The sequence below is a fragment of the Carettochelys insculpta genome, chromosome 2, assembly GCF_033958435.1.
Source record: "Carettochelys insculpta isolate YL-2023 chromosome 2, ASM3395843v1, whole genome shotgun sequence".
Taxonomy (NCBI): Eukaryota; Metazoa; Chordata; order Testudines; family Carettochelyidae; genus Carettochelys; species Carettochelys insculpta.
Genome location: NC_134138.1, coordinates 24621596 through 24636449, shown reverse-complemented (window position 1 = coordinate 24636449; position 14854 = coordinate 24621596). Strand labels below are relative to the sequence as shown.

The following is a 14854-nucleotide window of genomic DNA, read 5'->3' as shown; positions in this document are numbered from 1 at the left end:
AATAAGTAGATTTCAGATATGCAATTCTAGCTATGGTAATTGCATAGCTAGAATCACCGTATTGGGAATAAACTTGCCTGACTGTCCTAAGTGAGGAAGGTTGAGGGCAGTGTTTCTCCCGTTGACTTATCTTACTCCATGTGTCTTTACGAGATGAGCAAAATTGAACTCTGTAAGATCAGCCTTAACCGAGTTGATCTTACAGGAAATATAGATGTGCCCAAAGTAATGCACATTTAAAAACATAACCTGAGCTATACATGCAATACAGTGATCAAAATTAGCTTGTATAACTCAAGAAGGAGCTCTTAGAGTCATTGTGGATAGTTCTTTTAAAACTTATGCTCAATATGCAGGAGCAGTTAAAATAAGCTAACAGTGTGTTATGAACCATTATGGAATAGATAAGTGAGGATATGATTTTTGTCACAAAGGATTTAGTGACTTTAATGGACCTTTTTGGTAATATAAAAACATCACTCTTCGAAGTAGAAGTTGGGTAATGCATTTTTGAGACAGTCATGTCCTTTGTTTGATGGTGTCTGTTAGTGAATATTGTTACTTTCTTTCTTCTCCGGACTGCCTTTTGTCAAAATTGCCCTTCTGATCAGCGGGCATTTTATCTTCAGTGAAACTGTGTGCGTGAGAATGTGAAAGCCACAATTTGCAGTGTAGTATTTGGTGTGTCTGAGGTCAAGTCCTGACTCCAGTGAAGTCACAGAGTGTTCTCTCTGATCTGTTATATACATGGGCAGAATAAATTTAATGCGCACCAAGGCATTTGCCAATGTTCACTACTGTTAGAAACACATGCTGCCCACAGTGGGTAGCTGTGGGCCCTCTGCTGGTTGAGTGTCACATGAATCTGTTCTGGGCAACTGTCGAAGCGCTCAGCTTACAGGACAAACTGGTTACTGACACCAGTTACTGGTTACTGACTTGCTCAGGATTTCACCTCTGCTCTTTAGCATGTGATTAGAGATGCTTGCACTCTCAGCTGGATGTTTGTACTGCTGTTTCTTTTTCCAAACTCTTTATCCCTAAAACCTGCTTTTTGTTATTTCCAAGGCAATTATTTCAAGATGCCTGGGGGTTCAGTGATCTCATTCAGTTGTGTGGATTCTTCTCTATCATCTCTGAAAAACTGCCAGTCATACATAAATACTGGGATGGATATTGCTACTAATGTTGCTCTTGACCTTGTGGAAAGTTGCAGTAAGTACTTGTTTTGAGTACATTACATTTTTTTTATCATCACCTTTGAACCTTATAGACAGTCCTAAGCATACATGTGAGGGCCAATTAAATGTTAGTGTTGACTATTCTGCAGCTTTGCAGAAGTGATAGCAGTGCAGAAAGTGTGTGGGGGAAGTGGGGGGGGAACTTTTACCTTAAACTGGTTAAAAAGATTCTTGTTTTAATGTAGCTCATCTATTTTTGTTCTAATATTTTCAAAAGTGACTAGTGATTTTTTTTGGATGCTCAGTTAATGCACGTTCAAGAGGCCTCATTTTCACAAAATGCTGAGCTCCCATTTCTTAAAAGTGCCTCATGCTGAGCATCCAAAAATGGAGGAACCCGAAATCACTAGTTCCTTCTGAAATTTGTGGCCTTCATGTTTTCTGATATTAGGTGCGTGCAAATCTGCTTCCCAAGGGAAAGGGAAGTGAGAGATCACCTATTCCGATCACCAATGAGTCTGTCAACTTTTCCTGTGCTGTTACTGACCACAGCCAGGATTTGGGTTATACTCTTCTGAGGGGTGCCTAGAATGAGTGCTCTCAAATAGTCTTGGAGAAACATTAACTCCATGACAGGTTGGAAGTTTGCTTTTCCTTCAATGATATGCCACAGTGGCTTTTTTTCTAAACAGTCAAAAATTTAGCTAACAAATCCATTTATTTTTCATAAGAATGGAAATGGAAAATTCAGTGAAAACAACAAAAAATGTATTCACAAGTTCAACAACTGGACTAGACAGGCATCAGTTGGGTTTAGTTACAGTGAGGAAGAACAGCCCTTCATTCTAGAGAGTGTTACCTTTCTCCTCTCTGACCCTTTCAGCCAGCTACCGTGTCTGAGACAATGACAGGATTCTTATCTATGTGCCATTCCCATTACCTTAGTGGTGCAAGGGGAGCAGAAAATTAGCTTAATCAGACAATGTAAGAGTTCCCCTTGCATGTGGAAATCTATAGATGGAGTAAAACTGGTATAACCAGCCCTATATACCCCCACTCCTGGTTTTAACCCATCTCCTTCCCATTTAGGGGCATGCTGGGGTATGTGGGAATTTCAGAACACTGTCTTCCAGTAATCTCAGAAACTCAGAATGACTCCCTAAAAGGCGTTTATTGGCAGAATGAGTTAAAACAGTCCTGAGGCTGCACAATGTGAAATATGAACTATATGAAACACTCTGGATTGGGACTCAGGAGCTTTATTCCTGGCTCTGCCATTGACCTGCTGGATGATCTTGGGCAAATCGTGTCAATTCTTTGTGCTACAGCTTCCTCACTTGTGACATTGGGCTAATGACACTGACCTCCTTTGTAAAAAGGTTTGAGTGCTACAGATGAAAAGTACTGTATAAAAGTTAGGTACAGGCTGAACTACTCTAATCTGGCAACATTCGTAATCCAGCAAGATTTTAGTTAGCCAGATGACCATTTACCATGGGTGTGGCCAAGTTTCCTGTAGTCCCATGAAGTTTGTTTCCAGCCACCAATCCTGACTCTCAGTGTTCTGTGCTGTTACTTAGCTATAATTTACCTCTAAATGTTTTCTACGAGCACAGGAAGCAGTAGAAGTGTTGCTAGTGCTACCAGACAATATTGACTCCCCGTGATCCAGCAAATTCTCTCATTCAACACCAGTCAGGTCCCCAGGGTGCCAGATTAGAGAGGTTCAATCTGTAGTATTATCATTAACACTTAATCTGTCACACAAGTAAGCTCATGTACATGATGAAAGTATAACCTGGTGACTAGTGATTTAGCTAATGAAATGTGTATGCAAATACTTTTCTGTGAATTTCACTTTTGACTTGAGATTACCTTCTGAAGACTGGAATGTAACTGTAAGATGTTCAGTTATATTAATATTTCTCTTAAAGATTGTGGAATGGTTTATTGGACAGAAGATCTCTGTGAAAGGTTCAGAAGAAGGTTTGGGATGTGGTGAAGGACAGAGTTAAAGTAACAAGGGTGTTGTTAAGGCTCCAAAATATGTCGGTCTGTAAGGTGCCACAGGACTTCTGTTGTTTTTAGGTAGGATTTGATGTTTATACACATAATAACAATTGTAATAAACTATTGTGATATATGCCATCATGTGCCAGCAACGTTCCCTTGCCTTGTACATTGGACAAACGGGACAGTCTCTGTGCCAAAGGATGAATGGACATAAATCTGACATCAGGGATTGGAATACATTAACTTCCCTGGACATTCAATAAAGGATTTAAAAGTAGCCATTCTTCTACAAAAGGATTTCTCCACAAGGTTACAGAGGGAGACATCTGAATTGGAATTTATTTGCAAATTTGGCACTTTTTAAAATCAGGCCTTAACAAGGATCTCAATTATTTTACATGTTACAAGGACAATTTCCGCATCTTTAATGGCACACAATCTACTTAACTTAATTTGCTTCTTCTATGCCTACTATTAGCGACAGGTAATACCCTTGTTCCCTCTCCCCCCACCAATATTATATAAATCCTGGATGCTGATTGTCTACTCCAGATCTGAGGAAGTGGATCTTACCCATGAAAGCTTGTTACCTAATAAATTTAACCTTTAAGGTACTACAGGACTCCTTGTTATTTGCGTAGTTACAGACCAGCACGGATACCCCTCTGAGTATTTTAGATTTTGTTTGGACAATAAATTGTGTTGCTCTTTGTGCCAGCATTTCATTTGTGTTTCATGCATAAAAGGGATGTTTTATTGAAACAGTCTTTTGGTTTAGAGCTGAGTTGGTTTTAGAAGTTTTATTTCCTTTATAGAAAAAATAGTTTGTCCCCTCTGATTCTTCGCAACCAACCAGAAGTATGTTTGGTTTCATTAGAACATCTTGTTTTGATGTTATGAGCAATTTGATTCTTAGAAATAGCACATGCAGTAAACCCTTGATGTAACGGACTAATGAGGGGAATGGATGTCCGTTAATGCTGAAAGCCTGTTGAATCCAAGTGATGTATGATGATGCACTGACCTTCCCAGCCATCACTTGCTCTGGCCCTCTGCCTCCACCCTTTCCCTCTCCTGCCCCATTCTTCCCCTCACACCTCCGTCTCACTTCCCAATTACGGGGAGAGGAGCTGCACACTGCATGCTGGCCTGGCTCCTTCCACCTCCTCCTGCCCTGGCAGCTCCAGTGGTGGCTCCGGTGGCTCTGGTGAGTTGCAGGCATTTATTTGGGGGTGGGGAACAGCTGGCAGGCAGTGTCTGTTATTTCCGAAGTTCGTTAGATTTGGGTCCATTAAATTGCAGTTACTGTATGTAGAAAAGGCCAAGTACTATCTTATGATACATGAATGAGTTGTGTCAGTTTGTTTCAACAGGGCATTGCACTATTCACTGTGACTGAATTGATATGTGAAGGATGTTTGGTGTTAGAGTCGTGAGTAGTATTCCATGTAAGCTGAACACTTGGGTGACCACCCGGGAGAGAGTCAGGTGCCACCCAGCTGATTAGCAGAGCACTTACAGCCGCCAGGGTGAACTTGTGCCAACTCCGTTACTTCGCTGAGGGAAATAAGCAGGGGTGGAGGCCTTATTCAATAAAGGTTGTGAAGTACAGAAAATTACTACTAGCCAGAAGAACAGTAGAGACAAAAATTATTGGATTCAAATTCAACCCAGCTTTTCACTGCTTTCGTCAGTGACTCTCAGCCCACTGTCCACTTGAAGCTAATTAGCATGGAGCTGTGGCCCGTGTGATGTTCTCAGAGCTGTACACTGTATAGATAGTGTATTGATGTGGGCCACATAATATACAGAGAGCTGCATATGTGGCAAAAAGGTTGCAAATAATACTGCTATGTTGCTTCTGGAGCTCAAGCTGTGTGGTGCTGGGGAACATACTGAGTGCAAATGGGATGTTAGTAATTTGGAAAGCATGATCAGAGCAGATAAAATGTTTGGAGAGGTTAGCATCAGGCTTCAAATGCTAAGTGGAGCTTTTTAGTGAATTGAAATTTCATCACCTGACCAAATCTACGTGAAATGTTATGGGGACAGCAAAAATGAACTGTGGAAGCTCAAGTACTCACCTCCTGCCAAATGTCATATTCCTGCCCTAAAATGTGGAAATGCGAGAAGTCTCCAGAAAGCAGTGGGGTAAAAAAAAAAAATAAACAAAATTCTTTAGAAAAATTCTGTTTTTCTCTTTTAGAAAAAACCACTCTGAAGCACAGACTTAATGCAAGTTTTAGCCCAAATGATCAAAGCTTGGCAAAGTTACAAAAAATTGAAAACAGGAGGTAATGTGGGAATTGATAGGCATGTTTAACCGTAGGTAGTGTGTTTGAACTCTGCCTGTAATTGCAGTAGCAAGATGAATGGTTTTTAACTGTTGCTGGGCTACGATGATCATGTACTGTGCACCATAATGCGAATAAACACTACAGACTTAACTTTATAAATAAGCCAGGTATATGCTTTTTTCCATCATTCTTGGATTTACAGAAATGATGCTTTTGTCAGCCTCAATAGTTGGCCACTTCTAAGAGCTGCCAGCTATCTGCGTTGGTGAAATTGACAGCTGAATTAGGCCAATCTACTCTCTCTCTCTGTTCCTGGGTTTGTGAAAATATTTTTGTTGTTGCTGTCCATGGCCAAAAGGACTTTATGGCTAGCCACTGTACTTGTGGGTGTTCCAGAATGTTAGCAGTACGATTCATTGGCATACTCCCAAGATTTAACTGGCCTGAACAGCTCTGGCTCACCTTGCTTTTGTGCTCTGCCAGTCATGCTTACCTTGATCAATGATCTCGCTCCATTTGTCTCTGTCTTCCCCAGCATCCTTGTGATTTTCCTCATGTGTCCCACTATATCTTTCCCTCAGACATTTTAAATATATACAATGCATGCAAATCCAAATGGCTTTCTTTTTTTGTTACCAAGATCATGTGGCATTCCCTCATTGCCATTTTCATGTGTTGTTGGAAGGGGGCTATTTCAAATGTCACTCACCCTTTTGGTGGCCTTTCTGGAGCTCTACAATGTTACCTGTTTTAAATTTCTGCTCCATAAGAAACAGGGCGCAGTACATGTAAAATAGGAATGGTGACCACCTACACCTCTGAGCACAGATTATTTATCTTTTTCTAAATTGTTTTCTTAATTGGAAATTCAAATTTATTGTCCCTATATCACCTATAGCAAGGCATGCAAGACAAGGCATAACACCATATACAGTCAAATACACTACTGTATATGCGCAAAATAGTTACTTTGGGAGCTGCAACAGAATTTTCTGACTTGTGGTTTCAGCATGTGGAGATACACCTATCTCAGAACTGGAAGGGACCTTCAGAGGTCATTGAGTCCAGTCCCCTGCCCTCACAGAAGGACCTGTCACAATCCCTGACAGATTTTTTTTTTTTTTTTTAAATCTATTTGCCCCAGATCCCTAAATAGCCCCCTCAGAGACTGAGCTCACAACCCTGGATTTAGCAGGCCAATGCTCAAACCACTAAGCTATTCCCCTGCCACCCCATTTGTATTGCAATAGTACAGTATATTGGGAAGTACAAATGACCCGATGCCATTATTCATATTGTTAGTGTGTATCATTTTCTGTTAAGATATAAAAAAGGCAAGGTTGCTGCCCTCAAGGGGTAGGCTGCAGTGGAAGGACTAAACTGGTCTTTCATGGTTTGTCCTTAGAACAGGGGCAGTGCATATTTGTGCTGACCAAGGAGCACCACATTGGGAATTGGGACTCTCTGGGCTTGTCTACACTAGCTCCCTACTTCGAATGGAGCATGGTAAGTAGGGTATTGGGAGTTTATTCATGAAGTGCTGCACTGCATATGCAGCACTTCATTAAACAAATTCCCCCCTGCAGCAACTTTGAAGTGTTAAACTTCAAAGTGCCAGTGTCTGCTTAGCTACAGCTCACCTACCGGTACTTCTTCAACTGTAAACTTTTAAAAGAGAAACTGTAGTCCCTCAAAATGCACAATTTTCAGTTGCACTTAACTCACATTAATGCAAGTTAAGTGCAACGCAAAATCCCGCTCCCCCGGCCCTGGTTCCGCATAGCCCCTGTTCAAACCCCCCGTGTGGCCCTGGTTCAACACTCCCTCTAGCTCTGGTTCAAACCTCTGTGTGGCTCTGGCTCAATCCCTTGCATGGCCCCGGCCCTACTCCACCTCCCTGCCCCCTATAGCCCTAACCCACCCCTGGCTTAACCCCCTTGCCTCTTTCCTACAGCCCCAACCCACTGCTTAACCCTTCCCCCCTTCCCTCCTCCCCTGCACCCAGGGCTTACCTTTCAAAAGGAGCTCCAGGTGCTCCTGCTGCTTCCCCAGCGCAGACCTTGCATTCCGCCAGGGAAAAATAAAGCCTCCCTGACTTATGTGAAGTTTGAGTTATGTGAGGGTGCGTGGGAACACAACCCTTGCATAACTCGAGGGATTACTGTACTTAGAAAAGTAACAGATGTAGCTGTGTTAGTCTGTAGTCTAACACAACAAAACAACAGTAATGTAGCGCTTTAAAGACTAACAAAATGATTTATTAAGTGATGAGCTTTGGTGGGACATACCCACTTCTTCAGATCAATATTGTTTTCAGTACAGACTGACATAAGTACAGAGGTCCAAAAAATTGCAATAAAAGCTGACAAATCTAAGACATAGCACTGAAGGAGCGGAGTGAGGGGTAGAGGATGTTAAGTGTCTTGCCTGAGATAATTATGAACATCAAAGGAAAGGAAGCACTCCTTGTAATGAGTGAGATAATTGCTGTCTTTGTACATACCAAGTGCTAATGTGTCAAATTTGAATATGAATCCCAGTTCACAAATCTACCTGTGTAATCTGTTTTTAAAGTCTCTTTGTTGTAGGATGCATATTCTCAGGTCTTTTAACAGAATGGCCCACTCCATTGAAGTGCTCACGGACAGGCTTATGTGTATTGAGATTCCTGACGTCTGCTCTGCGTCCATTCATTCTCTGGCAAAGTGTTTGTCTAATGTACATTGTAGAGGGACATTGCTGGCACGTAATGGCATATATAATTTTTGTCAAGGTACGTGAGACTAAACCCTGATCATGTAATTAACATGGTTAGATCCGGTGATGGTATCCCCAGAATAAACATATGGACAAAATTGGCAAAAGGATTTGTTGCAAGGAAAAGATCCAGGATTAGTATTACTGTGGTGTAGCCTGTGACTGCTAGTGAGAATAGGAAAGGAAACTACATTTAATGAATCATAAGGGGGAGCTCTTGTCCAAATCCTTGGGAGTCATCCTCTCTGGGGAGTAAACTCCCTAGTGAGGGATGCCACTGTTCCTGGTGAAGAATACAGCTTCAGCGTATCTCATTCTAGCTTTTAGATAGATGAATTTTTATGAAAACCTGATGTATCTCTTTTCAATGTTTTTGCTAGTAGTTCACATCCTCATCCTAGTTCAGCAGAGTCAAATCATTGTATCATTGATGTCTGCTAACCAGAAGTTAGGAATTGCTTTATGCGTTGGAGCAGCTTACTGTCCCATGTAGTCCAGTATTCTCCCTCCAGCAGTGGCCACGAAGAGATGCTTTGGGAGAAGCTGCAAGAGTCCTTGAAATGGACTAACATGTCCAGAGAAATTTCTCCCTAATCCCAGGAAGTTAGTAGTTTGTTAACAGACCCTCTGCTTTGTTGCCAAACCAACATGTGCCCCTAATCAGCGGCATGCACAGGTTTAATAGAGTCACCAAATCTAGAATTCCTCTCCTCTTATCAAAGGAAATTTCTAATGTCAGCGTAACTGCGATAAGGTGCTCCCTATTTGTTCTGACAAGTGGACCCAACAACATGTTTTATTCCCCACCCCATTTTAAGTCCTTCCTTTAGTATTAGGAAATCTTTGTCCTTATTATAATAATTAATAACCCAATGACCCATGTTGTTGTCCTATATCGTGACATCTTTGTTTACCTGTTTCATAGAAGCTTTTGGGGACAGGGAGTGCATATTATGTGTGTTTTGTAAAACATGTTCTATGCTATCAAAACAAAAAACAGTCAAGTAGCACTTTAAAGACTAGCAAAATGGTTTATTAGGTGAGCTTTCGTGGGACAGACCCACTTCTTTGTTTTATGCTACTATTGTAAATGTTTCATAATTATTACACAGAAAATTTTTGCAACGGCCTATATAACGCAAGTATGAATTGCCTGCTTTGTTTGGTTTCTGAAAAGATCAAAATCTGTTTTTCCTAGGAATGGGTACTGAAGTATTAGAAACTTGCTAATTTAAAAAACACATTTCATTCTTTTCAAACAAAAGAGTGGGCTGGTCTTAATGAAATGCCTTTCTGAAGACAAGCTATTGCAGTCTGCACTGGATGCAACCAGTATCTTTGGGAAGTTTTCCAGTTTAATTATACCTTTTGCTGATGTCAAGTTCTTAGGCTCCTGTATTTACATGTATTAAACAAAAATGATTTCAGTGTTCCCTTCCTTGTCATGGGTGTTGACTGCAGGGCACTGACTTGACTACCATTTATACAAGAGATGTCTGACTATAGACTTCTCTTCATTCTAACAAAAAAGGTTAAACACCGTTCCGTGACTTCAGGCTGCAGCTTGACAAATTCAAGATTAGAAATAAAGTGCAATTTTTTAATAGTAAGCATAATTAATCATTGGAACAATTTACCAGGGTTGCAGCGGATTCTTCAAAATTTGAAGTATTTTGTCTTTCTAAAATTAGCTATCATTAACTCAGAATATGGACTTGATGTATGTATGCTGTTGAATTTGTCTGGTGGCAAGTTTTACTCTCAATGCGAGAAGAATCAAGTGGAAGTCGAAAAATGTATAGTGAAGGAAAAATGGAGATTATTAGCAAGATAAAAATTAGACAAATCTAACTTTTTTTGGTGTTTTCTTCTGTGAATTGAAAATAACTGAATACTGTAGTTCCTTTTATGTTACCAGGAGAAAAATAAAATCCAGTAGGTGGCAGCAAAGACTTTTTGTTGCATTTATTCCACTATTAACAGTAATCTATGGCATTGTTTCCCAAAGTGTGGTACGTGTACCACCCATGTGGTAAGCGAAAGGATCTCAAGGGGTACATGGCAGAAAATAAATTACTAAACATCGGGAGATAAGCACTGGGATGGCATTGGGAGAGTGGGTACGCTGATAAGGCTGAAGTCCTGAAAGGGGTATGCAAATGTTTTAAATTTGGGAAACGCTGATCTATGGAATGAAAATCCACTATTAAAATGGATTTGGAAGTTTCACTGATCTGTCACCAGACTCTTGGAATTTCAGTAATATTAACGTGTATAGGCATTAAGATTCCTGGCTAAGATAGAAGTAATTATTTTCTGTTGGCTTTTTATTCATTGTTCCTTTCTAGCCTTAAGAATATCAGCGTCAACTGCTTCACCATCCTGCATCACAAGCCACAGAATTTCACTCAGTTTTTTCTGCCTTAAACTTGATAATTTTTGGTTGGACTAGAGAGCAACTTTTCAGAAGAAATCTAGCCTTCATTTGAAAGCTAACTCGATGAAGACCATTTTCTCTTTCCTTCATCCTAGAACTGTTTTCCACTCATACTTTATTACTAAAGAAAGTTTCATGGTACAAATATCACAATGATCTTTTGACTCTGTGTGTACTGAAAAGAACTTTTGTAATTCATGATCCACATGATTTTTATATATCATTGTTAACCCTAAGACTCATGAAATGCTTGGTGGATTTCAAATATGTATTTTCTCTTCCTTTCAGCTGCCTCATGATGCAGTTCAGGCAACTCCCCTCTTAAGAGCGGCTGAAAGTTAGAGAGGTTGATAGCTGGTTTTTGGATTGCCTTGTGTAGATTCTCTTGTGTTCTAGATCTTATAGAATCATCTTCTGTAGATTCCCTTGTATTTTAGACCTTATAGAATCCTAGCAAACATCAAAATAAGTTTTAAAAGGAGCTTAAGTGCTACACAGATCTTTTTGCAAACCCATTGCACAAGGCTAAATTTTTCCCAGAGACAACTAGAAACTGGAGATATTTATATGTAGGAAGTTAGGGTCTTGACATTATTGAGTGAGGAAGTCCTTTGGCCCATGTGCGTTAAACCAGAGTAGGTGATGGTGATGGTCCCTTCCAACCTTAAAACCTATAAAGAATTTCTTGGGCCTTGTGTGGGCCATTTAGTATGGTGTAGATTTTAACCAAACCTGGAAGGTGCCTGTGTGGGACTTCTTTCAAAATGGGGAGACTGGTGTACAGCAGTCACCACATTGTCCTTGACAGATATAGGGCTTGAAACAATGGCATGGACACCGTGATGATTGGAAATCCTCTGTCAGCTGCAGCCTTCATCTGTCTTCACAGCCATTATAACATTACACAGCAGCTGTGCCTCCATTGTGAAGTTATTGTCCCTCTGATTTGCCATTGAGGACTTCTTTGATTGCACTTTGCCTGGAACCTCACACTTGATGACCATTCTGCCATGGGGGACCCTAAGGGGGTATGTCTCTCCAGGCAGCATCACTCTGAGTCATTGAAACATGCTAGGATCACCACCTTTAAAGCTTTTGTGAGCCATGAATACAACATCTGAAGTTACTTGTAGATGGAAGACAATATGAATAGTGCATAATCAGCTGTTGTGACCTGCACAGGGTATACCACTTTTTTCTTTCTCTGAGTATAGAAGTGGTTTTGTACGCAGTGCAAGATGGTCTCCTTATTGGAAGAGAAGGTTAAAAGATTAGAGATGCAACTGTCAACACTGTACTCCCCCAGAGAAAATGAAGATTTTCTGGATAGAAGGCAGCATTTGATATTGTGGATACAGCATTATGAAGAATCAGAGCATTGCAGAGTAGGGAAGAAAATTGGCAGCATGTGCCCCTGAGATGGGAAAAAAAAAGATGCCATGTGCTCCCAGACGGAGGTAGCCTGAAAATGGTTTGTTATCTGCACAGATACTGTGGTGGAAAATGGTTTGGAAAAGTCATCTGACAGACGGGTTCAGAAGGAGACCTCATCTACTGGAAGACATGGGGTGCCTTGCTCTAGGGATGGGTTTCAACAAGTACCACTCACAAGAGGAGGGGATAGAGGGAGGCAGAATGATCCATCTGCCGCCCAAGCTGGGAAACTCAAAGTATGTTTCTTCCCTGGAACTAGAATTCAGTATATGATGGAGTATCTGCTGAGGTTGATCAAGCCCTTGGATGGCTACCACTTCCTACTTCTCCATGTTAGCACCAGTGATATGCCAAGAATGACCGTTAGTAGGTTACTGCAAATTATGTGGCTCTGAGAAGAAGGGTAAAGGACTTTGAGGTGTAAATCATTTTCTCATCTGTCCTCCCTGTTGAAGAACAAGACCAGATTGGAATCATTGAATTGTGGAAACAAATACATGATTGTGGTGTCTGAGAGGGGGCTTTGGATTCTTTGGCCATGGGTGGTTGTTTTATGAATACGTATAGCTAGGAAGAGATGGAATCCACCAACAGAAGACAGGGAAGAACATTTTCTCAGGCTTGCTAACCTAGTAAGGTGGGCTTTAAGCTAGGTTAATTGGAGGACAGAGACCTAAGCCCTGATGTAAATGAGAAGGTGGGATACAAGGAGACATGTGCAATATACTGAATCATACTGAGAAAGCAGGGTCATCAGCTAGTCATCTTAGGTGCCTGTATGCAAATACAAGAAACCTTAGGGATTAGGGGTTTGGAACGGCTGCCATGTAAAGAAAGGTTAAAAAGACTGGGACTTTTCATCTTAGAAAAAAGGGGACAAAGGAGGGCTATGATAGAGGTATATAATACCATGACTGGTGTGGAAAAAGTGAATAAGGAAATGTTATTGTCTTGTTCCCATAACAAAAGAACTAGGGGTCACCAAATGAAATTAATGGATAACAGGTTTAAAACTAACAAAAGGAATTTTTTTCTTCACACAGCACATAGCAGGGCCGTGGAACTCCTTGTTATAGGAGGTTCTGAAGACCAAGACTTTACCAGGGTTCAAAAAATAGCTAGATAAATTCATGGATGTTAGGTTCATCAATGGCGGTAAGCCAGGATAGGTAGGAATGGTGTTCCTAGCCTCTGTTTATCAGTGGTTGGAAATGGGTGTTAGAAGAGGGATCGCTTTGGTGATTACCTGTTCTGTTCACTACCTCTTGGGCATCGGGCATTGGCCACTGTTGGAAGACCAGATACTGGGTTAGATGGACCTTTGGTCTGATCCTGTCTGACTGTTCTTATGTTAAGCTTGGGAAACAAGCAGGGAGAATTGGAAGTCCAGGCACAGTCAAGGAACTGTGATGTGGTTGAAATAAGAGATTTGGTGGTGTAACTCACATGACTGAAGAACTCTGATTTATGGGTATAAATTGTTCAGGAAGGACAGGAGGGAGAGAAAAGGTGAAGTTGCACTGTATGTAAAAGAGCAGTATAATTGCTCAGAACTACATTGTAAAGCTCTAGAAAAACCTGTTGAGAGTCTTTGGGTTAAGTGTAGCGGTGAAAGCAAGAAGAGTGATGCTGTGGTAGGTGTCTGCTTTAAACCACCAGACCAGGAGGATGAAGTTGATGAGGATTTCTTGGAACAACTAAAAGAAATTTCCAGATGCTAGGCTCTGGTTCTCGTGGGGGACTCCAGTCATTCTGACACCTGCTGGGAGTAGACTTGTCAACTCAGACATATCAGATGCCATTTGCAGAAATGGTGTTTTGTCCAACCAAATTGGCAAACCTATCTGTGAGAGCAGTGGACAGACAATCCAGGAAGCTTTTGGAGAGAATTGTGGATAACACTGGCTCCTCCTAGTGCAAGTGCTGGTGGAACCAACCAGGGTCATGCTCCTCTTCAGCTGCTGCTCACAAACATGGAAGAATTGGTAAAGGAAATAGAAATGAATTACACCCTGGGCAGCAGTGACCATGAAATGACTGAGTTTAAGATCCTGACAAAAGGAAGAAAGGAAAGCAACAGACTGCGAAGCCTGGATTTCAGAAATGCAAGCTTTGAGTTTCTTGGGAAACTGGTAGGAGGGATCCCCTGTGTGGCTAATATGATGGGGCAAGGAGTCGAGGAGAGTGAACTGTATTTTAAAGAAGGGTTATTGAGGCTACAAGAGCCAGCCATCACAATGTGCACAAAGAGTAGCAAATATGGCAGGTGACCAGGTTGGCTTAACAGAGAAATCTTCAGTGAGCTTTAACACAAAAAGAAAGCTTACAAGAAGTGGAAATGGACGGATGACTAGGAAGGAGTATAAAAATATTGCTTGAACGTACACATGTGTAATCTGGAAGGCTAAAGCGCATTTGCAGTTAGCAAGGGATGTGAAGGGTAGCAAGCTATGTTAGCAGGAAAGAAGGGCAGGGAAAATGTGGGGATCTGACTGAACTTGGGAGGCAACCTAGTGACAGATGTTGTACAAAAAGTTGAAGTACTCAGTACGTTTTTTGCCTTGTTTCACAGACAAGGTCAGTTCCTAGACTGTTGTCTGGGCAGCAGCACAGTATGGGGAGGAAGAAAGAAGCCTTTAGAGGTGAAAGAGAAGCTGGATATGCACATATCCCTGGGGCCTATGCTGAGGGAGTTGGCTGATGTGACTGCAAAGCCATTGACCATTATCTTTGAA

General features: G+C 41.2%; 1 protein-coding gene across 1 annotated transcript in view; it reads left to right on the top strand.

The window, feature by feature from the left end:
- Positions 1-14854, top strand: part of NSMCE2 (NSE2 SUMO ligase component of SMC5/6 complex) — a 202039-nt gene that overhangs the window by 6187 nt on the left and 180998 nt on the right. The window contains exon 2 of the mRNA XM_074986669.1: positions 1069-1215. Coding sequence (XP_074842770.1) covers positions 1083-1215 — 133 coding nt within the window. The 5' untranslated portion in view covers positions 1069-1082. The remainder of the gene's footprint in view (positions 1-1068; positions 1216-14854) is intronic.